The sequence below is a fragment of the Natrix helvetica genome (assembly GCF_964273705.1).
Source record: "Natrix helvetica genome assembly, chromosome: 16".
NCBI classification, from domain to species: Eukaryota; Metazoa; Chordata; class Lepidosauria; order Squamata; family Natricidae; genus Natrix; species Natrix helvetica.
In genome coordinates, this window is record NC_138563.1 from 7,631,646 (window position 1) to 7,656,143 (window position 24,498).

The 24,498-nt window shown below is 44.3% G+C and overlaps 1 protein-coding gene and 2 long non-coding RNA genes across 6 annotated transcripts in view; 2 read left to right on the forward strand and 1 right to left on the reverse strand.

Annotated features, from left to right (window-relative positions):
- Positions 1-24,498, reverse strand: part of LOC309400198 (uncharacterized protein) — a gene marked incomplete at its 3' end in the record, with an annotated part of 120,883 nt that overhangs the window by 80,184 nt on the left and 16,201 nt on the right. For all 4 annotated transcript variants that reach the window (XM_081968592.1, XM_081968589.1, XM_081968591.1 and 1 more), the window contains exons 3-4: positions 9,179-9,305; positions 8,015-8,139 (exon numbers count right to left, since the gene is read on the reverse strand). In XM_081968592.1, the coding sequence (XP_081824718.1) occupies positions 8,015-8,139; positions 9,179-9,274 (221 nt within the window). In that variant the 5' untranslated portion in view covers positions 9,275-9,305. The remainder of the gene's footprint in view (positions 1-8,014; positions 8,140-9,178; positions 9,306-24,498) is intronic.
- Positions 11,330-13,164, forward strand: LOC309400212. The gene is made up of 3 exons (XR_014176632.1): positions 11,330-11,603; positions 12,055-12,180; positions 12,923-13,164. It is a non-coding gene; the product is annotated as an uncharacterized lncRNA (long non-coding RNA).
- Positions 21,605-24,498, forward strand: part of LOC309400208 — a 29,915-nt gene continuing 27,021 nt past the window's right edge. The window contains exon 1 of the long non-coding RNA XR_014176631.1: positions 21,605-21,679. This is a non-coding gene — a long non-coding RNA (uncharacterized lncRNA). The remainder of the gene's footprint in view (positions 21,680-24,498) is intronic.

A 24,498-nucleotide genomic window follows, 5' to 3' on the forward strand; every position in this document is an offset into this window, starting at 1 on the left:
ATAGAATAGAATAGAATAGAATAGAATAGAATAGAATAGAACTTCTGACCAGCAAAGTCAGCGGGGGAAGCCAGATTCACTTAACCACCGTGTGGCTCATTTAACAAGCGCAGTGATTCACTTAACAACAGTGGCGAGAAAGGTGGCAAAATGGGGCAAAACTCACTAAAGAAATCCCTTGCTTAGCAATGGTGCGTTTTGGGCTTGATTGTGGTCATAAGTCAAGGACCGTCTGTATTTAGAATCTATAGGGATCAACAATTATGGAAAAAAGTGACTTATGAGGGTTTTTTTCACACTTACAACCTTTGCAGCATATTTATGACGGTGGCAGTGTTTTGAGGTCATGGGTTTGTGACCTTCTGACAAGCAAAATCAATGGAGAAGCCAGATTCACTTAACAGTTGTGTTACTGACTTAACAACTGTGATGATTCACTTAACAACCATGGCAGGAAAGGTCGTAAAAATGGGGCAAAATTCACTTAAGAATAGTCTCGCTTAGAAATGAAAGTTTGGGCTCAATTGTGGTTGTAAGTCAAGGACTACTTGTAATTTTTTAATCTGTTATTTTATCAGTTACTAGCTGATAACCCAGTGTTGGCTGGGTATTTATTTATAAGGGGGGGGGGATGTCTGGACCCAACATAATTTCTAATGTTGGATTTTCCCCCTTACCAGAGGGAGCCCCCTTGTGGAGTACTGTGAAGCCATTATCATGGCAACTCCATTGCGCTGTACAGTAGAAACCATTTTGGCAGTATAGTAGAAGACATTTTAAGGCCCAACAGGCTGTATCTTAACAGAACAGACATGTGTCTTACCCCCACAGTATTTTTTTCCAGAGAGTAAGTCATCTTTGTACCAAGTTTGGTTGAAATTGCTCAAGGCGTTCCAGAGTTATGCTGGAACACACACACACACACACACACACACACACAGAGAGAGAGAGAGAGAGAGAGAGAGAGAGAGAGAGAGAGAGAGAGAGAGAGAGAGAGAGAGAGATTTATATATATTTGTTCAGTCCATATTTATTTTTTAAAGTTCTTTGAATTAGATATTTGAATGAGAATGAAGTTTGCATGTTAATATGAAAAGGCAGAATTACCTACAACCGCCTTCCTATGAGAATTAAGCAACTTCCTCTCCCATCCTTAGATGGAACTGTTTTCATCTATTTTTTCAGAAAAAATAGACATTTTGCTAGGAAGAAAAAAAGAGCAAGAGAAGCTGAGAGAAACACAACCCCCCCTTTTGTTATTGATGGCTTTAAAAAGTGACAAAGAAAATTAGATCCTGTCAGTATTCTGGAAAGCTTAGAAGATGTGTAATGAATAGCATGAAAGTCGAATTAGGAAGAGGACAATTTATTTAAAGTCACAGCAAATAAACAGCAGGCAGACTGATAGGAATACAAATTATGTAATAATAATAGTAAAGAAATGAGACATCCAGATGCGGCGTAGAGATGAAAAAAATGAATAAAACACATGCAACAGTTAAATGGGAAAGTGACAGATAAAATTAAACATAACAACTCTTAATTAGAAAAGGAAACAGTGCGAAAGAAATAGTATATATGATGGATTTCAAGGGTTCTTCCTTTTGAATGGGTTCTGTAGACAATGTGTACCCATTTGTAGGAGATGACCAGGCTGAGGGAAGGGTCAAATACGTCATCAGTCATGAGTCCCTGCATGCCCTTAGGAGATCTCAGTTCAACCCAGCTTGAATGCCTCTCTTATCTCCCACTCATTTCCCTAGACAGTTAGTTGGTCAGATTCTTGTAGAGAGTTTAAGCTTGCAATAAATCTTTATAGTTTGAACTGCCTGAATCTCCTGATTTCCCTCAGGTAAAGATATAAAATGGATGTATCCTTCAAATAATAATAATAATAATAATAATAATAATAATAATAATAATAATAATAATAATAATAATAATAATAATAATAATAATAATAATAATAATAATGCAACGAAAATGAAGCCTACAAATACTTAGGCATTTTGCAGTTGGATAACATCAAACATGGACAAGTAAAAAATATTGTCAGGAGAGAGTACACCAACAGAGTTAGGAAAATTTTGAAATCTAAATTAAATGGTGGAAATACAATCAAGGCCATAAATACCTGGGCAATACCAGTTATAAGATACACAGCTGGTATAGTTAACTGGACACAAGCTGATTTGGACATTTTGGACCGAAAAACAAGGAAACTAATGACAATGCACTACAGTTTACATCCACGTGGTGACACTGATAGACTATACCTGCCCCGAAAATCAGGTGGCAGAGGATTATTACAAGTGAAGCAAATAGTTGAAGAAGAAAAACATGCACTAGCTGATTATTTAAAAGAAAGTCAAGAACATCTATTAATCGAAGTAAAGAACAAAAATCTACTGAAGGCCCAACAGACGAAACAAGAATACAGAAAAGATGTGATAAAATCAAGAATGGAGAGTTGGCAGAACAAAGCCTTACATGGTCAATTTCTGGAAAAAATAAAAGATAAAGTAGACAGTGAAAAAACTTGGTTATGGTTAACAACAGGTACATTAAAGAAAGAAACAGAGTCACTAATCCTGGCTGCGCAAGAACAAGCTATCCGAACAAATGCCATTAAGGCCAAAATCGAAAAATCCTCTGATGATGCCAAATGCAGACTCTGCAAAGAAGTTGATGAAACTGTTGACCACATATTCAGCTGCTGTAAAAAAATCGCGCAGACTGATTATAAATTGCGGCACAATTCAGTAGCACAAATGATCCACTGGAATTTGTGCAAAAATTATAATATTAAAACAACAACAAACTGGTGGGAACATAAGCCTGAAAAAGTCACCGAAAATCAGATGGTCAAGATCCTGTGGGATTTTCGTATACAAACAGACAAAGTACTAGCGCATAACACACCAGACATCACACTGGTTGAGAAAAAGAAGGTTACAATCATAGACATCGCAATACCAGGTGATAGCAGAGTTGAGGAGAAGGAACATGAAAAAGTCGCGAAATACCAGGACTTAAAAATTGAAATCCAACGATTATGGCACAAACCAGCAGTGGTAATTCCAGTGGTAATCGGCACACTGGGTGCTATTCCAAAAGCACTGGAATTACATTTAAAACAGTTAAAACTTGACAAAATCACCATCAGTCAAATGCAAAAAGCTGCACTGCTTGGATCTGCACGTATATTGCGAAAATACGTTACGACGTCCTAGGCCCCTGGGTGGGGCCCGACTAGTAATCAATGCCAAATCCGGCGAATCAACTGGCCGCTGTGATACAATCGTATAATAATAATAATAATAATAATAATAATAATAATAATAATAATAATAATAATAATAATAATAATAATAATAATAATAATAATAATAAACAACTTGGATTAGGTCAGGGAGCTTATTCATTCCTTGTGTGCAGGGCAGTGACTAAAATCAACAATATTAAAGGTAATCCAATCAATCAATCAGAGCAGGGAGGGGCCTTGGAGGTCTTCTAGTCCAACCCTCTGCTCAAGCAGGAGACTCTATACCATTCCAGACGGATGACTGTCCAGTCTCTTCTTTAAAACCTCCAGTGATGAAACACCCAAGACTTCTGGTGGCTTCTGTTAGGAAGTTTCTCCTTAATTCCAGGTTGCTTCTCTTCTTGAGTTTCTATCCATTGTTTCTTGTCCTGCCTTGGAAAATAAGTTGACACCCCCCCCCCTTCTTTGTGGCAACCCCTCAAATACTGGAATACTGCTATCCCCTGGTCCTTCTTTTCTCTAGACTAGACATACCCAGTCCCCACAACTGTAGAATAACAGGGTTATTCTTCTAAACATAGAATAACACGGTTGGAAGGGACCTCAGAGGCCTTCTAGTCCATCCCCCTGCTCAAGCAAAAGACCCTATAACATTTCAGTCCAGTCTCTTCTTGATATTCTCCAGGGATGGAGCACCACAATTTCTGGAGGGAAGCCGTTCCACTGGTTCATTTTTCTCACTCTTAGGAAGTTTCTCCTTAGTTCGAAGTTGGATCTTGTTCTGACCTAGGCTTCCTGAGAAAGCATGTATCACAATCTTAGTCCCCAAAACCCCTCTTTGCTTTATACGGCTGTAAATTATGATCATTCGCAATCCACAAGGCTTCACAAACAGACTGTGAAGATTCCGACAGATGTCTGCTCGAGTTGCCACAGTCCTTCAGGGAAATGTTGACAAACACCCACCTTATCTCCCTTGGAACGCTGCCAGAGACCTAATGGCCAAATGCAGAGCAAGGCCAAACTTAGCACAGAGACAAACAGAACTTTTCAAAGCTTGAACCGATCAGAGTAATTGCTTCCTGCAAAAGTTCTGTCCCGTTCGCTCCTCTTTTATGTCTTATGGGAGGGGCCAATCATCTCCAAGCCTTACTCCCAAGTCGACCCTGTTTTTTTAATTATTCTTGCCTTCTGGCAGCTCTGCACATGCGCACATTGGGAACAGGATCCCACTGTTCTTCTGCCTTGCTGATGTCAGACTCTGGAGGCTCCAGAGGCAGTAAATAACTATCAGATAGCCTTGGTCCCCTCTCTGCGTCCGATGCAGAGCCCTCACCAGAGCCTTCCCTAGACTCCAGGACTGGCCCATGTTCCTTCCCAACCTCCTCATTGTCCGAATCTGCTGCTGGCTCTGCTGGCCGCTGGTGGGCCACAATAGATGTGTTCTCTTCCACCTATTCCTTCTTGTCCCACCTTCAGGTGCTTTGGAGCAGGGGTCTCCAACCCTGGCAACTTTAAGACTTGGGGACTTCAACTCCACAAGTCTTAAAGTTGTCAAGGTTGGAGACCCTGGCTTTGGAGGACTTACCCACTGGTTCAGTGGTGGGATTCAAATATTTTTACTACCAGTTCTGTGGGCATGGCTTGGTGGGTGTGGCATGGCTTAGTGGGTGTGGCTTGGTGGGCATGGCAGGGGAAGGATACTGCAAAATCCCCATTTCCCCCCTATCAGCTGGGACTCAGGAGTCAGAGAATAGATGGGGGTGTGGCCAGCCAGTGGTGGTATTTACTGGTTCTCCAAACTACTCAAAACTACTCTCCAGAACTGGTCAGAACCTGGTGAATACCAACCTCTGCACTGGTTCTGCTGTACACAACTTGGATTTCCTTACAGTTCCGACCAAATTTTGATTTTGGCTGAATTTTTACAGGAAGGCAAACTCAGGGATACTGGATCTCGTCTAGAGGAATTGGCACACCCAAGTTAGAGAGGTTTTTGTGTTCCTTTCTTTGTGTCTTGTGGTAGTCTGGCTTTATGCAGCCAGACCTGGGAGCCCCAGGTAACAATTGTGTATTAGTGTTTTTCACTTCTGTTTCTAATTTTCTTCTCATTTCTTTCTGTTTTTCCGTTTTCCCAGCCAGGTTTCGAGGTTCCAGTGGATCTGGCATATGCAGTCTTAGCTTCTATCTGTTTTTTCCTGTATTTCCTCTATATTGCCACTAAAGGGAGCCCTTGGCTTGCAAATTTAAGACTTACCAGGCAGGCAGTCCTCAACTTACGACCACAACAGAGTCCAAAACTTATTTTGCTAAGCGACATGTTTGTTAAGTGAGTTTTTCCCCGTTTTACAACCTTCCTTGCCACTGTTGTTAAGCGAATCGTTGCAGTTGCTGAGTTACTGACAGGGTTGTTAAGCAGATCTGGCTTCCCCATGGACGTTTGCTTGTGAGAAGGTCGCAAAAGGGGATCGCATGACCCTGGACTATAACCGTCATAAATATGAGTCAGTTGCCAAGTGGCTTAATTTTGATCAAGTGACCATGAGGATGATGCATATGTTAATTAAATGTAAATGTGAAAAGGGGTCATAAGTCACTTTTTTCAGTGCTGTTTTAACACTGAACGGTCAATAAATGAAGCCTTGTCTGGATTTCTTTTCCATTCAGTGCGCAGACATTCATCCAGGTCAGGAAACACCCAGCCATTCATACTTCTTCACTTTCATAATTTTAGTCTGGAGGCGTGTTTTCCATGCCACAACAAATGTTACACACCAAAAAAGATTGTGCATGTAGAGAAGCCTGCCAAAGATGCAGCGGTGAGCATTGAAAATCTTGTTCCAAACTTAATGTGAAACAAGTTCTTTCGACTGGAGCTTCAGAATACAGAATAACAGAGTTGGAAGGGACCTTGGAGGTCATCTAGCCCAACCCCCTGCTCGAGCAGGAGACCCTATACCATTCAGACAAAATGGCTGTCCAATCTCTTCTTAAAAGCCTCCAGTGATGGAACACCCTCAACTTCTGGTGGCAAGCTGTTCCACTGGTTGATTGTTTTGACTGCCAGGAAATGTCTCCTTAATTCCAGGTTGCTTCTCTCCTTGATTAGTTTCCATCCGTTGTTTCATACCTTGCCTTCTGGTACTTTTTTGTCACAGTCACTTATCTGAAATGGTATAGGTTCTCCTGCTTGAGCAGGGGGGTGGAATAGAAGACCTCCAAGGTCCCTACCAACTTATTCTGTTTTATTCTATTCTGTTCTGTTCTGTTCTGTTCTGTTCTGTTCTGTTCCTTCCTATTCCATTCCATTCCATTCTATTCTATTCTATTCCTTCCTGTTCCTGTTCCTGTTCCTGTTCCTGTTCCTGTTCCTGTTCCTATACTATACTATTCTATTCTATTCCTTCCTGTTCCTGTTTCTATTCTATTCTACTCTATTCTATTCTGAATCCTATTCTATTCTATTCCTTCCTATTCCTATTCTATTCTATTCCTTCCTATTCCTATTCTATTCTATTCCTTCCTATTCCTATTTCTATTCTATTCCTTCCTATTCCTATTCTATTCTATTCTATTCTGAATCCTATTCCTATTCTATTCTATTCTGAATCCTATTCTATTCCTTCCTATTCCTATTCTAATCTATTCTATTCTATTCCTTCCTATTCCTATTCTATTCTATTCTATTCTATTCTATTCTATTCTATTCCTCCCTATTCCTATTCTATTCTATTCTATTCTGAATCCTATTCCTATTCTATTCTATTCTGAATCCTATTCTATTCCTTCCTATTCCTATTCTAATCTATTCTATTCTATTCCTTCCTATTCCTATTCTATTCTATTCCTTCCTATTCCTATTCTATTCTATTCTATTCCTTCCTATTCCTATTCTATTCTATTCTATTCTACTCCTTCCTATTCCTATTCCTATTCTACTCTATTCTGAATCCTATTCTATTCTATTCCTTCCTATTCCTATTCCTATTTCTATTCTGAATCCTATTCTATTCTATTCTATTCCTTCCTATTCCTATTCTATTCTATTCTATTCTGAATCCTATTCCTATTCTATTCTATTCTGAATCCTATTCTATTCCTTCCTATTCCTATTCTAATCTATTCTATTCTATTCCTTCCTATTCCTATTCTATTCTATTCTATTCCTTCCTATTTCTATTCTATTCTATTCTACTCCTTCCTATTCCTATTCCTATTCTACTCTATTCTGAATCCTATTCTATTCTATTCCTTCCTATTCCTATTCCTATTCCTATTTCTATTTCTATTCTGAATCCTATTCTATTCTATTCTAATTTGGCAGAGAACACTGACATATTGTCAATACCCTTCACACCACCAAGTTCAATATTTGCCCTTATAAGAATTTATTTATTAAATTTATTAAATTTATTAAATTTATTAAATTTATTAATTCCAATTCAATTGGAACATTCCTGACAGATGTTCCCAAGACACGGGTGAGACCTTCTGGGCAGTTTGGCAGATTTGCCAGCGTAAAGCCAGATGTGTGGACATCAACTCCCAGAATTCCCCAGCCAGTTGGGTCCTTCATGTAGCCAAAGTGGAATATTGGAGCTGTCATGTCTCGCCCTAATGTTTTGAATTGAAATTGTCCACAAAAATAATTAAAATCTCCTTCAGCAGAGGTGAGTGTTGAGCTCAGACATGGCAGGTTTGATCAATTAAACTGCAAATATATAATCAGAAATGGGCATCTAATCTCACCTCATGATTCCTTGGACGTTGCTCACATTCCTGGATCTTCTGAGATATCTTTGTCTTGCCAGTTTCCTTTTATATTCTGTTTCAACCCCCTCCACAGTAAGAAAGTATTTGACTCCAGTAATCACCTTAAAAATAAGAATCGGATAGAATTCTTTGTTGGCCAAATGTGATTGGACACACAAGGAATTTGTCTTTGGTGCAGATGCTCTCAGTGTACATAAAGACAAATAAAATAGAATAGAATACATTCATCAAGAATCAAAAGATACAACACTTAGTGAAAGTCATAGGTTACTAATAAGCAAGAAAATCATACCACTTATATTAGTAGTATACTTATATAAATGTTAAAGATGCAAGCAACATGGCTATAGTCATAAGTGGGAAGAGAGAGGTACTAGGAAGGAATAGAAGAAGAATACTAATACAGAATTAGTAGATAATTTGACAGTGTTGTTGGAATTAGTTGTTTAGCAGAGTGATGGCATTGGGGAAAAAGCTGTCCTTGTGTCTAATTATCTTGGTGTGCAATCCCCTATAGCCTCGTTTTGAGGGTAGGAGTTGAAACAATTGATGTCCAGGATGCGAGGGGTCTGTAGATATTTTCCCAGCCCTCTTTTTGACTCCTGCAGTGTGCAGGTCCTCAATGGGAGGCAGGTTGGTAGCCATGGTTTTTTCTGCAGTTCTAATTATCCGTTGAAGTCTGTGTTTGTCTCATTGGGTTGCAGAGCCAAACCAAAAATAAGTACGTGGCCTTTTAATTAATTAGAAACCATGACCGGCTTCATTGGTTGCAACACGGAAAGAACTTTATGCCTTAAGAGCAGCAAGAACATCAGTATTTCCTCTTGAACAGATATGAACAGCAGAAGTCATGATGACAGACCTTTCTGTCCACAATCCCTCCTTGGGAAGACCCCCTAAACTGCCTCCTGTCCCCCCCATCCCCTTCCAGTTGGTCCCCTTCTTCTTTGGGGCAGCACTCAAATAGCAAACAATGATATCGTGTCACCCCTAATGTTTTGAATTGATAGTAGTCCATGAAAATAATTAAAATCCCCTTTGCATAGGTGGCTGCTGAGTTCAGACAAGGCAAGAAATCCATTGATTTAATTTATCAATTAAACCGCAAATATTTAATTGGAACTTGGAATCTACTCTCACCTCCTGATTCCCTGGAAGATGCTTACATTCCTGGATCTTCTTACATATCTTTGTCTTACTGCTTTTCTTTTTACATTCTGCTTCAACCAACTCCATATGTAAGATGGTATTCGACCCCGGTAATTACCTGGATTTAAAAATAAGTACGTGGCCTTATAATTAATTAGAAAACATGATCGGATTCATTGGTTGCAACCAGGAAAGCACTTTATGCCTTGAGAGCAGCAAGAACAAGTGGAAATATTTCTGTATCAGATACGAGCAGCAGAAATCATGTCCTTCTGGTCCATAATAACAGTCCTTCCCTTAGGACACCCCTTAAGCTCCCTCCAGCACCCCCAAATCTTTTCTATTGCTTCCAGAGCAATTCTGAGTCCTTTGGCTAACCCCAATGAGCCCACCCACCCCTCAAAAAAAACCCTCCCATCTCCAGACCCACACAAGCTTCCAAGTGTGATCTGACCCAGTGTGGTATAAAGTGATACTAGAACTTCAAAGGAGAGGGAGTCAAGCTATTCTCCAAAGCACCTGAAGGCAGGACGAGAAGCAAGGGATGGAAACAATGGGTGGAAACTAATCAAGGAGAGAAGCAACCTGGAATTAAGGAGAAACTTCCTGACACTGAGGACAATTAACCAGTGGAACAACTTGTCTCCAGAAGTTGTGTGTGCTTCATCACTGGAAGTTTTAAAGAAGAGACTGGACAGCCATTTGTCTGGTTGAGCTGGGGGTCAGACTAAAAGACGAAAAGCCAATGCAATCCTAAATTGCATTAACAGAGGGATACAATCAACATCATGTGAGGTACTAATACCACTCTATAAAGCCTTAGTAAGGCCACACCTGGAATCCTGCATCCAGTTTTGGTCACCACACTATTAAAAAAAGTGTTGAGACTCTAGAAAGAGTGCAGAGAAGAGCAACCAGGATGATTAGGGGACTGGAGGCGAAAACATACAATGGACAGTTGCAGGAACTAGGCATGGCTAATCTAATGAAGAGAAGGAGCAGTGGAGACATGATATCAGTCTTCCAATATTTGGAGGGCTGCCCCAGAGAGGAAGGAGTCAAGCTATTTTCCAAAGCACCTTTGAAGGCCAGACAAGGAACAATGGATGGAAACTGACCCAAGGAGAGATTCAACCTGGAAATAAGGAGGAATTTCCTGACAGGGAGAGGAATCAACAGAAGTTGCCTTCGGAAGTTGTGGGAGCTTCATCACTGGAGGCTTTCAAGAAGAGACTGGACTGCCCTCTGTCAGATAAAGTATAAAGTCTGCTGGTTGAGTTGGGGGTTGGATTAGAAGACCTCCAAGATCCCTTCCAGCTCTGTCATTCTGTATTCTATTCATCCTCTTAATCAAGGGATTCTTACCAGCTTTGCTTTGCAGTCAAAATTTCCCTTCTTGAAACCCCTCCCTCCCTTGCTTCAAATGTGTCCAGGGATCATCTTTTTTAGATTTCTCATCCTCTCCCAAAAGATAGCTCCATATCCCACGAAAATCATTTCAGAAAGAAGCCCAGATGCCCCTTGGGTGAAACTCTCCAGGGCTTTGAGGGATGTGTGACAATCCTGGGGATCCCCAAATCCTCATTATCCACCTGGTTAAACATAGCCTTGTCTTACACAGTAGTAGTAGTTTACTTTATTGTCATTGCACCTCGTACAACGAAATTAAATGCCACCTTCAGTGTATATTATAACTATAAAAATAAAACACAAACAAACATCCACATACTATAGAATTGAATTGAAAACCCCTGATATTGCATTATATTGGGGAGGGGGCGACAATCCTGGTTTGGAGAGGGAGAATTTCCCCGCGTCCTCATTGTCCACGTGGAGCCTCGGCTTCTGCTTAGGAAATACACAAATAGCAGGAGCGCTGACGTTTTCTAGCAGACCGCGAGTAGTAACTCAACTGAATCCCCCGCCCTCCCGCCACCTACTTTACCCCTAACCTCAACTAGGGGTAAGAACTGGACCGAGAGGGGGACCAAAGCGGGGGGGGGGAGGCGGCGAGCACCTGGGCAGCGGGGACGGTCCAGCCATGGGGGCGTGGCTTCTGCAGAATGGGCGTGGCTTCCGCCCAGGTGAGCGCCGCTGCCACCTGCGGCTCTTGCAGATCTAAGGCAAATCCGTGGAGGTCGGTCTGCTTCCCCGTCTGCCAGTGGTCCTCTCTCTCACCAGCCCCATGGTGCGCTCCGGGATTCCTGTCCCGTCCTTTCTCGCCCTCTTCGCCGCCCTCCTGGTGCTCTCCCCGGAGCTGCAGCTAATGGGAAAACCCTAGGGTCGTTACGACGTGCCCCTCACTGATCCGATTGTGCCGAAAGCCCTCGCCTTTGCCGTGCGGAGCTACAACCAGCGCCGAACTGAAAATCCCAACTATTTCAAGTTGCTGCGTGTTGCACAGGTGCAGTCACAGGTGTGTGTCTAGAGGTGGGAAGGTTTGGGGGGTTAGATGGGTACCCTCGTTGTATCCTTCGAGCTGTTTACAAAGTCGGCATCTTATCCCTAAAGATCCTCATTTTATCCATCTTGGAAGGACGGAAGGCAGAGTCATCCTTGAGCCAGTCAGGATTGAACTCCTGGCAGTTGGCAGAGTTAGCCTGCATTCTAACCACTGTGCCACGAGGGCTCTTAATAGAAGGGTTTGGGGGTGCTGGAGGGAGCTTAGGGGGTGTCCTAGTGGAGGGACTGATATCATGGACGAAAAGGACAGGATTTCTGTTGTTCGTATCTGATACAGAAATATTTCCTCTTGAACTGATGTCTTTGTTGCTCTCGAGGCATAAAGTGCTTTCCTGGTTGCAACCAATGAAGCCGATCATGGTTTCTAATTAATTAAAAGGCCACGTACTTATCTTTAAATCCAGGTGGTAAATGGGAAGGTAATGGAATACCATCTTAAGGTGGACTTGGTGAAAACTACATGTCAAAAGAATGCCGGTAGACTGTCTTATAAGAAGATCCAGGAATGTGAGCAACTTCCAGGGACTCAGGTGAGATTGGATGCCAAATCTATTTGCATTTTAATTAATAAAGTTAATTAATTGAAGAAAGCTGCCTTGTCTGAGGAGAGCAGCAAAGGGGATTGCAATAACGTACATGGACGATTTCGATTCAAAATAGTAATGGTGACACGATAGCGGTGTTTGCTATTTGAGGAGCCGCCCCAAAGAAAACAGGGTCAACCTATTCATCAAAACACCTGAAGGCAGGACTAGAAGCCATGGATGGAAAGACATGAAATAGTAGCACTGCTTTATAATGCCTTGATAAGGCCACCCTTGGAATCTTGCATCCAGTGTTGGTTGCTACGATATAAAATAAAGATGTTGAGACTCTAGAAAGAGTGTAGGGAAGAGCCAAGAAGGATATTAGGGGCCTGGAGGCTAAACCATACAAAGAACGGTTGCAGGAATTGGGTATATTTGAGGGTCTGTCACAAAGAGGAGGGGGCCACCAATTATCCAAAGACCAGAAGGTAGTACAAGACATAATGGATGGAAACTTATGAAGGAGAGAAGCAACCTAGAACTAAGGAGGAATTTCCTAACAGTGAGAAAAATTAACCATGGGACTGCTTTCCTCCAGAAATTGTGGGTGCTCCATCACTGGAAGATTTTCTGAAATGACAAACGTTTGTTTGAAATGGTACAGAGTCTCTTGTTTGAACAGGGGGTTGGACTAGATGGTCTCCATGATCCCCAAACTCTGTATTTCTCTTCCCTTCCCTTCCAGGAACTAAAACAGATCCACTTTGTTCTCGATGTTTCAAGCTGGGATTGACATTCTCTGCCTGTGGCTGATCTGGACCTCCATAGGAACCTCTTCTGCTCAGGCTAAGGATTCTGAGGGTGTCCAGAAGCTGAGCATCCTCTGGTGTGGAATCTGAGCTCACACCAAGCTTTGATTCTTCTGACACAAATCAAGAATGAGACGGTTTGCTTCAGCCCAAATTCACATCTTTTGAGTGTCTGAAATATTTGGCTCATTTGGTTAATTAGTCTTAATAAAGCTATCAACATGATGCTCCTGCTTGTGTCCCTTTCTTGTCCAAATCGTCTCCATCCTTCAGGTTTTGTCCCCCCACAGCACAAAGACACAATGGCTTGTCCAAGAAAGACTTTGCTTTGTCCAGTGGGGGCGGGAAATGGGGGTCTGCCCTGGGCTATGCGGTCCCTGTGGTCTTTGTTAACCCATTAGAGTCTCACCTGGAAGGAAGAGAGGCCATCAGAGACCACTCAAGCATCCTTGGTGGGAACTGCAACAGCTGCCAGATGCTGAATGGGAAGCAATTTGTTTGCTCTCCAAGGCTTTGGGGAGAGGGAGACAGTCCTGGGGCTCCCCAAATCCTCATTTTCCACCAGTCTAACGGTAACCTTGGCTTATGCTTAGGAAACACACAACCAGGCTAACAGATGAACGGAAGGAACCTTGTAGGTCACCTGGTCCAACCCCGTCCAAGCAGGAGACCCTACCCCATTACTGACAGATGGGAAGTCCAGTCTGTTCTTAAAAGCTTCTTGAAAACTCACCGGAGCAGAAACTTAGTAACGTCCATAAAGGGGGGGGGGCTCTCCGTGGTTTTAGGGAGGGGGGACAATCTTGGTTGGAGGTGGGAGTTTCCTGCATCCTCATTCTCCACATAGCTAAAGGTAGCCTCGGCTTCTGCTTAGGAAATACACAAATAGCAGGAGCGCTGACGTTTTCTAGCAGATCGCGAGTAGTAACTCAACTGAATCCCCCGCCCTCCCGCCACCTACTTTATCCCTAACCTCAACTAGGGGTAAGAACTGGATCGAGAGGGGGACCCAAAGCGGAGGGAGGCGGCGAGCACCTGGGCAGCGGGGACGGTCCAGCCATGGGGGCGGGGCTTCTGCAGAATGGGCGTGGCTTCCGCCCAGGTGAGCGCCGCTGCCACCTGCGGCTCTTGCAGATCTAAGGCAAATCCGTGGAGGTCGGTCTGCTTCCCCGCCTGCCAGTGATCCTCGCTCTCGCCAGCCTCATGGTGCGCTCCGGGATGCCTGTCCCGTCCCTTCTCAGCCTCTTCGCTGCCCTCCTGATGCTCTCCCCGGAGCTGCTAATGGGAAACCCCGAGGGTGTTTACGACGTGTCCCTCACTGATCCGATTGTGCCGCTTGCCGTCTCCTTTGCCGTGCGGAGCTACAACCACCGCCGAAGTAAAAGCCCCAGCTATTTCAAGTTGCTGCGTGTTATACAGATGCAGGCACAGGTGTGTGTTTGGAGGTGGGAAGGTTGTGGGGGGGTGTTAAATGGGCAGCCTCGTTGTATCCTTCGAGCTGTTCACAAAGTCAGCATCTTGTCCCTAAAGATCTGGGTCCTCATTTTATCCATCTTGGAAGGACTGAAGGCTGAGTCACCCTTCAGCCAGTCAGGATTGAACTCCTGGCAGTTGGCAGAGTTAGCCTGCAATGCTGCATTCTAACAACTGTGCCACCAGGGGTTAGAATATAAGGGTTTGGGGGTGCTGGAGGGAGCTTAGGGGAGGGACAGGATTTCTGTTGTTCGTATCTGATACAGAAATATTTCCTCTTGAACTGATGTCTTTGCTGCTCTCAAGGCATAAAGTCCTTTCCTGGTTGCAACTAATGAAGCCGATCATGGTTTCTAATTAATTAAAAGGCCACGTACTTATCTTTAAATCCAGGTGGTAAATGGGAAGGTAATGGAATACCACCTTAAGGTGGACTTGGTGAAAACTACATGTCAAAAGAATGCCGGCAAGCTGTCATATAAGAAGATCCAGAAATGCAAGGAATTTCCAGGGATTCCGGTGAGATTGGATGCCAAATCTATTTGCATTTTAATTAATAAGTTTAATTAATGGAAGAAAGCTGCCTTGGCTGAGGGCAGCAGCAAAGGGGATTGCAATAACTTACATGGACGATTTCGATTCAAAACATTCAGGGTGACACGATAGCGGTCTTTGCTATTTGAGGGGCTGCCCCAAAGAAAACGAGGGTCAACCTCCAAAGCACCTGAAATAGTAGCACTGCTTCATAATGCCTTGATAAGGCCACCCTTGGAATCTTGCATCCAGTGTTGGTTGCTACGATATAAAAAAAAAGATGTTGAGACTCTGGAAAGAGTGCAGGGAAGAGCCAAGAAGGATATTAGGGGCCTGGAGGCTAAACAATACAAAGAACGGTTGCAGGAATTGGGTATATTTGAGGGACTGTCACAAAGAGGAGGGGGCCACCAATTATCCAAAGACCAGAATGTAGTACAAGACATAATGGATGGAAACTTATGAAGGAGAGAAGCAACCTAGAACTAAGGAGGAATTTCCTAACAGTGAGAAAAACTAACCATGGGACTGCTTTCCTCCAGAAATTGTGGGAGCTCCATCACTGAAAGATTTTCTGAAATGACAAATGTTTGTCTGAAATGGTACAGCCTCTTGTTTGAACAAGGGGTTGGACTAGATGGTCTCCATGATCCCTTCCAACTCTGTTTTTCTCTTCCATTCCATTCCAGAGCCTTAGAATGCACTTTGTTCTCGATGTTTCAAGCTGGGATTGACATTCTCTGCCTGTGGCTGATCTGGACCTCCATAGGAACCTCTTCTGCTCAGGCTAAAGATTCTGAGGGTGTCCAGCGGCCAAGTAATCTCTGGTGTGGAATCTGAGTTTACACCAAGCTTTGCTTCTTCTGACACAAATCAAGAATGAGACGGTTTGCTTCAGCCCAAATTCACATCTTTTGAGTGTCTGAAATTGTTCCTTAACATCCAGGGAGGCCTTTTCCTCCACTTCTCCTCTTTTCTATAATCTTCATCTTTGAGAAGAATCAATATTTGCTTATTTGGTTAATTAATCTTAATAAAGCTATCAGCATGATGCTCTTGCTTGTGTCCCTTTCTTGTCAAAATCCTCTCCAACCTTCAGGTTTTGTCACCGACAGCACAAGGACGCAATGGCTTGTCCAAGAAAGACTTTGCTTTGTCCAGAGTGGGGGGCGAATAGGGGTCTTCCCTGGGCTTTGCCAGTCCATGTGGTCTTTTTTAACCCTTGAGTGTCCCACCTGGGAAGGAGAGGGGCCATCAGAGACCCCTGAAGCATCCTTGGTGGGAACTGCAACAGCTGCCAGTTGCTGAATGGGGAAACAATTTGGATCTTTTCCAAACTTCTGGAAACTTAACTGTGGTTGTTTGATGTGTTTGGCAGTTCTCTTTTCGGTAACTACAACTAACAAATTTAACAGAATTAATACTGTTTCTTTTCTACACTCTTCTTCATTGGCCTGTTGCGCCTATGTCTTGCCAGTCAGGGATAATTACCAGGAAACTTTCAGGCGTATTGAATGAGGGAGGGAGGAGGGGGAGAGGGGAGGGAGGAAGGGAGGGAAGGAGGGAGGAAAGTAAGGAATGGAGGAAAGAAGGAAGGAAGGGAGGGAGGGAGGGAGGAATGGAGGGAAGGAGGAAAGAAGGAGAAACCAGCTGGAAAGAAAGGAAGGTGCTGACACGCAAACATCACATAAGCCCACCTGCCCATTGTGCCCCCATCATGTATCCTTGAGACCCTCATGGGAGCGCCAGAGAATGCAACTTTTGTCGCTCGTTTCCTGGCTGGCCCAGGGGTTTGAGGCTCCAGAGCAGGAGACCCTACACCATTTCTGACAGATGGGCCATCCAGTCTCTTCTTGAAATAGCTTTGGGCAGGGGCGACAATCCTGGGGCGCCCAAATCCTCACTATCCACCTGGATAAAGGTGGCCTTGGCTTCTGATTAGGAAATTCACAAATAGGGGGACTCTGACTTTCTGTAGAAGTCTGCCAGTATTAACTCAGCGGACTCCCCCTCCCTCCCTCCCCCCTCCGACTTCAGCCTAAACTCAAATGGGGGGAGAATTTGGCCAGAGGGGAACCCAAAGTGCGTGGAGACGGTGTGCCTCTGGGCAGCGGAGGTGGTCCAGCCACGGAGGGCGTGGCTTCTGGAGAATGGGTGTGGCCTCCACGAAGGTGAGTTCCTCTGACACTTGCAGCTTCTGCAGATCTAAGGCAAATACCTGAAAGTCGGTCTGCTTCTGCACCTGCCAGCGACCCTCTCTCTCTCACCAGGCCCATGGTGCGCTCCTGGCTGCCTGTCCCATCCCTCCTCGGCCACTTCGGCATCCTTCTGATGCTGTCCCCAGAGCTACTAATGGGGGACCCTGATAGTTTTCCCAAGCCTGGGGAGGATGGGGGGGTGGAACACGCCATCGCCTTCGCCGTGGAGCAATACAACGTGGCCAGAGATGACAGTGCCAACTATTTCAGGATGTGGAGTATTCTGAGGGTGAAGTCACAGGTAAGTGTCTGGGGGTGGGGAGGTTTTGGGGGTAGGTGGGTGGGCAGCCTCCTTGGGTCCTTGGAGTAGTCAAAGGACTCAGAATTGTTCTGGAAAGAATAGGAAGAGCGGTTTGAGTTATATACTGCTTCACGGTGCTTTACCTCTCTAAGCTGTTTACAAAGTGAGCATCTTGTTCCATGCTTAGATCTGGGTCCTCATTTTATCAGCCTAGGAAGGACGGATGTTTGAGTCAACCTCGAGTGGCTCAGAGTCTAACTGCTAGCAGTGGGCAGAATTAGCCTGCAATATTGCATTCTAAACAGAAGGAAGGAAGGAAGGAAGGAAGGAAGGAAGGAAGGAAGGAAGGAAGGAAGGAAGGAAGGAAGGAAGGCAGGCAGGCAGGCAGGCAGGCAGGCAGGCAGGCAGGCAGGCAGGCAGGCAGGCAGGCAGGCAGGCAGGCAGGAAGGAAGGAAGGAAGGAAGGAAGGAAGGAAGGAAGGACACTTAAGATTATATCCCACTTTAGAGTGTCTTTATGCAGTTTACAGAGTCAGCCTCTTGCCCCCAACAATCTGGGTCCTTGTTTTACTGACCTCGGAAGGACGGAAGGCTGAGTCACCCTTGAGCCAGTCAAGATTGAACTCCCGGCAGTTGGCAGACTTAGCCTGCAATGCTGCAGTCTACCCGCTATGCCACCAGGGCTCTTAATAGAAGGGTTTGGGAGTGCTGGAGGGAGCTTAGGGGGTGTCCTAGCGGAGGGACTGTTATCGTGGACCAAAAGGACAGGATTTCTGCTCTTCGTATCTGAACCAGAAATATTTCCACTTGAACTGATGTTCTTGCTGCTCTCGAGGCATAAAGTGCTTTCCGAGTTGCAATCGATGAAGCCGATAATGTTTTGTAATTAATTAAAAGGCCATGTATTTATTTTCAAATCCAGGTGACCTATCTGGTCCATTACTGTCTTATGTTGGAGCTGGTGGAAACAACATGTCGAAAGTTGGCTGGTTGGAGAATCAGATATCACGAGATCCAGACTTGTAGTTATCTTTCGGGGAGCACGAACGTAAGATTGGATGCCAAATTCCGATTATCTATTTGGGGTTTAATTTACAGAACCTGCCTTGTCTCAGCTCATCAGCCACCTCTGCAAAGGGGATTTCAATAATTTCTATGGACGATTTCGATTCAAAACATTTGAGGTGACAAGATAGCAGTGTTTGCTATTTGAGGGGCTGCCCCAAAGAAAACGGGGGTCAACCTACTCCCCAAAGCACCTGAAGGCAGGAAAAGAAGCAACAGATGGGAACATCTGAGATAGTAGCCCCGCTTTATAATGCCTTGATAATTACACCCTTGGAATATTGCATCCAATGTTGGTCACCGCGATATTAAAAAAAAACGGATGTTGAGACTCTGGAAAGAGAGCAGAGAAGAGGCAACAATGGATGTTTAGGTTGCTGGAGACGAAAACATATAAAGAACGTTTGCAGGAATTGGGTATGTCTAGTTTTATGAATTAAGATCTAGCAGATAGCAGTATACCAGTATTTGAGGGGCTGCCAGAAAGAGGAGGGGCTCAGCTTAATTTCCAAAGGACCTGAAGGGAGGACAAGAAGCAACGGATGGAAACTAATCAAGGAGAGCAGCCACCTGGAATTAAGGAGGACTTTTCTAACAATGAGAACAATTAACCAGTGGAACAACTTGCCACCAGAAGTGATGAGTGCTCCATCACTGGTGGTTTTCAAGAAGAGACTGTGCAGCCATTTGTCTGGAATGGTACAGGGTCTCTTGCTTGAACGAGGGTGTCATGCCCCCATCGGAATTGGAATCTGCGGGGAGGAGGACCTGATGGGGGGGAAGGCTCTGTTGGCCTTGGGGGAAACTGGGGAGGGGCAGAGTCAGTCCAGGCAAGGCTTGCCTGAAGGGGTAGGGCTTGCTGACTGGGTAGGTTCAGCAGGCGAGCAAGATTTAGTCCCTCCTGATCCAAGAAGAGGAAGGAAGGTGGGAAGGCGTGACCAACACAGATGGAGCCAGCTAGAAGAGAGGCGAGTGCCCCGCCCCCTTCCACAAGGCACACCTGGGGACTGCCAGATAAGGAGGGGCCTGTGGGAGGGGCTTTGGTCGGAGTCTGTGCACCTTCGTCATGACAAAGGGGTTGGACTAAACGACCTCCAAGATCCCTTCCAACTCTGTTTTTCTCTTCCATTATTTCCCTTCCAGAACCCAACCTGCTACTTTAAAGTTGCACTTGGCTCTTTGCCAATGGAAAAGTACTTGCCATTCACTGCCTGCACCGTAAGTGGAAGTCTACCTCCAATTGACTTCTACTGTCCAGGCTAAGGAGTGTGTCCAGCAGCCGAGCAACCTCTGAGTTCCTCTGAACAAGCATTGCTTCTTCTGACACAAATCAGGAATGAGACGGTTTGCTTCAGCCCAAATTCACCTCTTCTGAGTTTGTGAAATTGTTCCTTGACATCCAGGGAGGCCTTTTCTTCCACTTCTCCTCTTTTCTATCATCTTCATCTTTCAGAAGAATCAATATCTTGCTCATTCAGTTAATTAATCTTAATACAGTTTTCAGCATGATGTTTCCGTCTTGTGTCCCTTTCTTAACTTAACTTTAACTTTTTAAACTTTTATTTAATTTATAAACCGCGCCCTCTCCCAGAAGGGACTCGGGGCGGTGTACAGTCATATTAAAACACAATATAAATACATACAGAAATAGATAAATATAAATATAGATGGAGGAGGTAACATATAAACTGTACAATAATAATTAAAATTAAAATTAAAGATACATTAAAAACTACCCCTAAAAAACTACCCCAGAATAAAATGTTTGCCAGGAGGTTAAAAATGGGACTATGAATGGGCTAGGCCAGCTAATTGGAACAGGTGGGTCTTGAGTTTCTGTCGGAAGGAGCGGAGGTCAGTAGTGGTTCTGATATCGGGGGGGGGGGAGGTCATTCCAGAGGGTTGGGCCCATTTTCTTGTCCAAATCCTGTCCAACCCTCAGGTTTTGTCCCCCACAGCACAAGGACACAATGGCTTGTCCAAGAAAGACTTTGCTTTGTCCAGAGGGGGAGGGAATTGGGGTCTTCCCTGAGCTTTGACAGTCCATGTGGTCTTTGTTAACCCATGCGTGTCCCACCTGGGAGGAAGAGAGGCCATCAGAGACCCCTGAAGCATCCTTGGTGGGAACTGCAACAGCTGCCAGATGCTGAATGGGAAGCAATTTGGATCTTTTCTAAACTTCAGGAAGCTTTAACAGAGGTTGTTGGACATGTTTAACAGTTTTCTTTTCAGTAACAACAATGAACAAATTTTAACAGAATTAATACTGTTTCTTTCCTACACTCTCCTGCACTGGCTTGTTACGCCTATGAATATGTCTTGCCAGTTAGGGAAAATTACCAGAAAACGTTCAGGCGTATTGAATGAGGGAGGGAGGAGGGGGAGAGTGAGAGGGACGGAAGTGGGTAGGAAGAAGAAAGGGAGGGAAAGAAGGGGGAGGAAGGCAGGAAGGGGAGAAGGAGGGGAGAGAGGAAGTAGGAAGGAAAGAAAGAAGGAAAAAAGGACAGATGGACAAATGGAAGGAAGCATGGAAGGAAGCAATAATACTTAGACTTATATACCGCTTCACAGTGCTTTATAGTCCTCTCCAAGTGGTTTACAGAGCCAGCCTCTTGTCCCCAACAATCTTGGTCCCCAATTTACCAACCTCAGAAGGACGGAAGGCTGAGTCACCCTTGAGCCAGTCAGGATTGAACTCCTGGCAGTTGGCAGAGTTAGCCTGCAATGCTGCATTCTAACCACTGTGTCACCACGGCTCTTAATAGAAGGCTTTGGGGTGCTGGAGGGAGCTTGTGGGGGATGTCCTTGCGGAGGGACTTTTATCGTGGCCAAAAGGACATGATTTCTGTTGTTCGTATCTGAAACTGAAACATTTCCTCTTAAACTGATCTTCTTGCGGCTCTCAAGGCATAACGTGGTTTCCTGGTTGCCACTAATGAAGCCGATCATGTTTTCTAATTAATTGAAAGGCCACATATTCATTTTCATTTTTAAATCCAGGAGGATGATTGGAAGGAACTCCATCTTAAGGTGGAGTTGATGAAAACAACATGTGAAAAGAAGGGCAGTAGGTTGACATATAAGAAGATCCAGGAATGGGAGGAACTTCCAGGGAATCAGGAGGTGAGATCGGATGCCAAATTCTGATTATCTATTTGAGGTTTAAGTGATTAAACCTACCTTGTCTGAGCTCAGCAGCCCCCGCTGCAAAGGAGGTTTGTTATAATTTTCATGGACGATTTAATTTCAAAAGATATGGGGTGACACAATAGCAGTGTTTGCTATTTTCCCCAAAGAAAACAGGGGTCAACCTATTCTCTAAAGCACCCAAAGGCAGGATGGAGAGGCACCGGATGGGAACACCTGAGATAGTAGCCCCGCTTCATAATGCCTTGATAAGGCCACCCTTGGAATATTGCATCCAGTGTTGGTCACCACGATATTTAAAAAAACAGATATTGAGACTCTAGAAACGAGAGCAGAGAAGAGACAACAATGGATGATTAGTTGGCTGGAGGCTAAAACATATAAAGAACGGTTGCAGGAATTAGGTATGTCTGGTTTTTAAAAAAGAAGGTCTAGCAGACACACAATAGCCATATTCCAGTATTTGAGGGGCTGCCACAAAGAAGAGGGGGTCAACTTATTTTCCAAAGCAGCACAAGGCAAGGCAAGAAACAATGGATGGAAACTTATGAAGGAGAGAAGGAACGTAGAACTAAGGAGAAACTTCCTGACAGTGAGAAAAATTAACCATGGGACTGTTTTCCTCCAGAAGCTGTGAATGCTCAATCACTGGAAGATTTTCTGAAATGACAAACGTTTGTCTGAAATGGTACAGGGTCTCTTGTTTGAACAAGGGGTTGGACTAGGTGATCTCCAGGGTCCCTTCCAACTCTGTATTACTTTTCCTTTTCCTTTCAGGAACTAAAAGTCCACCGCCTGTCACCGATCTGGACCAACGAAGGACCTTTTCTGCTCAGGCTAAGGATTCTGAGTGTGTCTAGCAGCCGAGAAACCTCTGGTGTGCAAGCTGGGTTTGACATTTTTCACCCTTGAGCCAGTCAGGTTTGAACTCTTGGCAGTTGGCAGAGTAAGCCTGCAATGCTGCAGTCTACCCACAGTGCCACCAGGGCTCTTAATAGAAAGGTTTGGGGTGCTGGAGGGAGCTTGTGGGGTGTCCTAGCGGAGGGACGGTTATCGTGGACCAAGAGGACAGGATTTATGCTGTTCATATCTGATTAAGAAATATTTCCACTTGAACTGATGTTCTTGCTGCTCTCAAGGCATAAAGTACTTTCCGGGTTGCAATCAATGAAGCCGATTATCTATTCTAATTAATCAATTTTTTTAATCCAGGTGACTAATCGGGACAAATACTGTCTTAAGGTGGAGATGGTTAAAACAGTATGTCGAAACACATCAAGAAAGAATTATCAGGGGATCCAGAACTGTAGACATCTTCCAGGGAGCAGATATGTAAGATTGGATTCCAAATTCCGATTATCTATTTAATTGATAGAACCTGCTTGTCTCAGATCATCAGCCACCTCTGCAAAGAGGATTTCAATACTTTCTATGGACGATTTCGATTCAAAACATTTGAGGTGACATGATAGCAGTGTTTGCTATTTGAGGGGCTGCCCCAAAGAAAACGGGGGTCAACCTACTCCCCAAAGCACCCAAAGGCAGGATGGAGAGGCACCGGATGGCAACAACTGAGATAGTAGCCCCGCTTTATAATGCCTTGATAATTACACCCTTGGAATATTGCATCCAGTGTTGGTCACCACGATATTAAAAAAAACGGACGTTGAGACTCTAGAAACGAGGGCAGAGAAGAGGCAACAATGGATGTTTAGGTTGCTGGAGACTAAAACATATAAAGAACGGTTGCAGGAATTGGGTATGTCTAGTTTTATGAATTAAGGTCTAGCAGATAGCAGTATACCAGTATTTGAGGGGCTGCCAGAAAGAGGAGGGGCTCAGCTTAATTTCCAAAGGACCTGAAGGGAAGACAAGAAGCAACGGATGGAAACTAATCAAGGAGAGCAGCCACCTGGAATTAAGGAGGACTTTTCTAACAATGAGAACAATTAACCAGTGGAACAACTTGCCACCAGAAGTGATGAGTGCTCCATCACTGGTGGTTTTCAAGAAGAGACTGTGCAGCCATTTGTCTGGAATGGTACAGGGTCTCTTGCTTGAACGAGGGTGTCATGCCCCCATCGGAATTGGAATCTGCGGGGAGGATGACCTGTGGGGGAGGAAGGCTCTCTTGGCCTTGGGGGAAACTGGGGAGGGGCAGAGTCAGTCCAGGCAAGGCTTGGTGGGAACGGTTTGGGGGCCCAGTTGGAACAACAAAGAGATGTTGGACTGGTTCTCTGGCTGTGTGGCTTTCGTGCCACACCCCAGGTCATCACAAAGGGGTTGGACTAGACGACCTCCAAGATCCCTTCCAACTCTGTTTTTCTCTTCCATTATTTCCTTTCCAGAAACAAACCTGCTTCTTTAAAGTTACGCTCGGTTCTTCCCTGAAAGAAATGAACTTGGCAATGACCACCTGTAGCAAAAGTGCAACTCCATCTCCACATGACCTCTTCTGCTCAGGCTAAGGATTCTGAGTTTGTCCAGAAGCTGAGCACCTCTGCTGTGGAAGCTGGGATCACAACAAGCTTTGCTTCTTCTGACACAAATCAAGAATGAGACAATTTGCTTCAGACCAAATTCACCTCTTCTGAGTTTGTGAAATTGTTCCTTGACATCCAGGGAGGCCTTTTCTTCCACTTCTCTTTTCTATCATCTTCATCTTTCAGAAGAATCAATATTTTGCTCATTCAATTAATCACAATAAAGTTATTGTTGTGATGTGGGTTTGTGTCCCATTCTTGTACAAATACCGCCCAACTTTCAGGCTTTAACACCCATCGCACAAGGACACA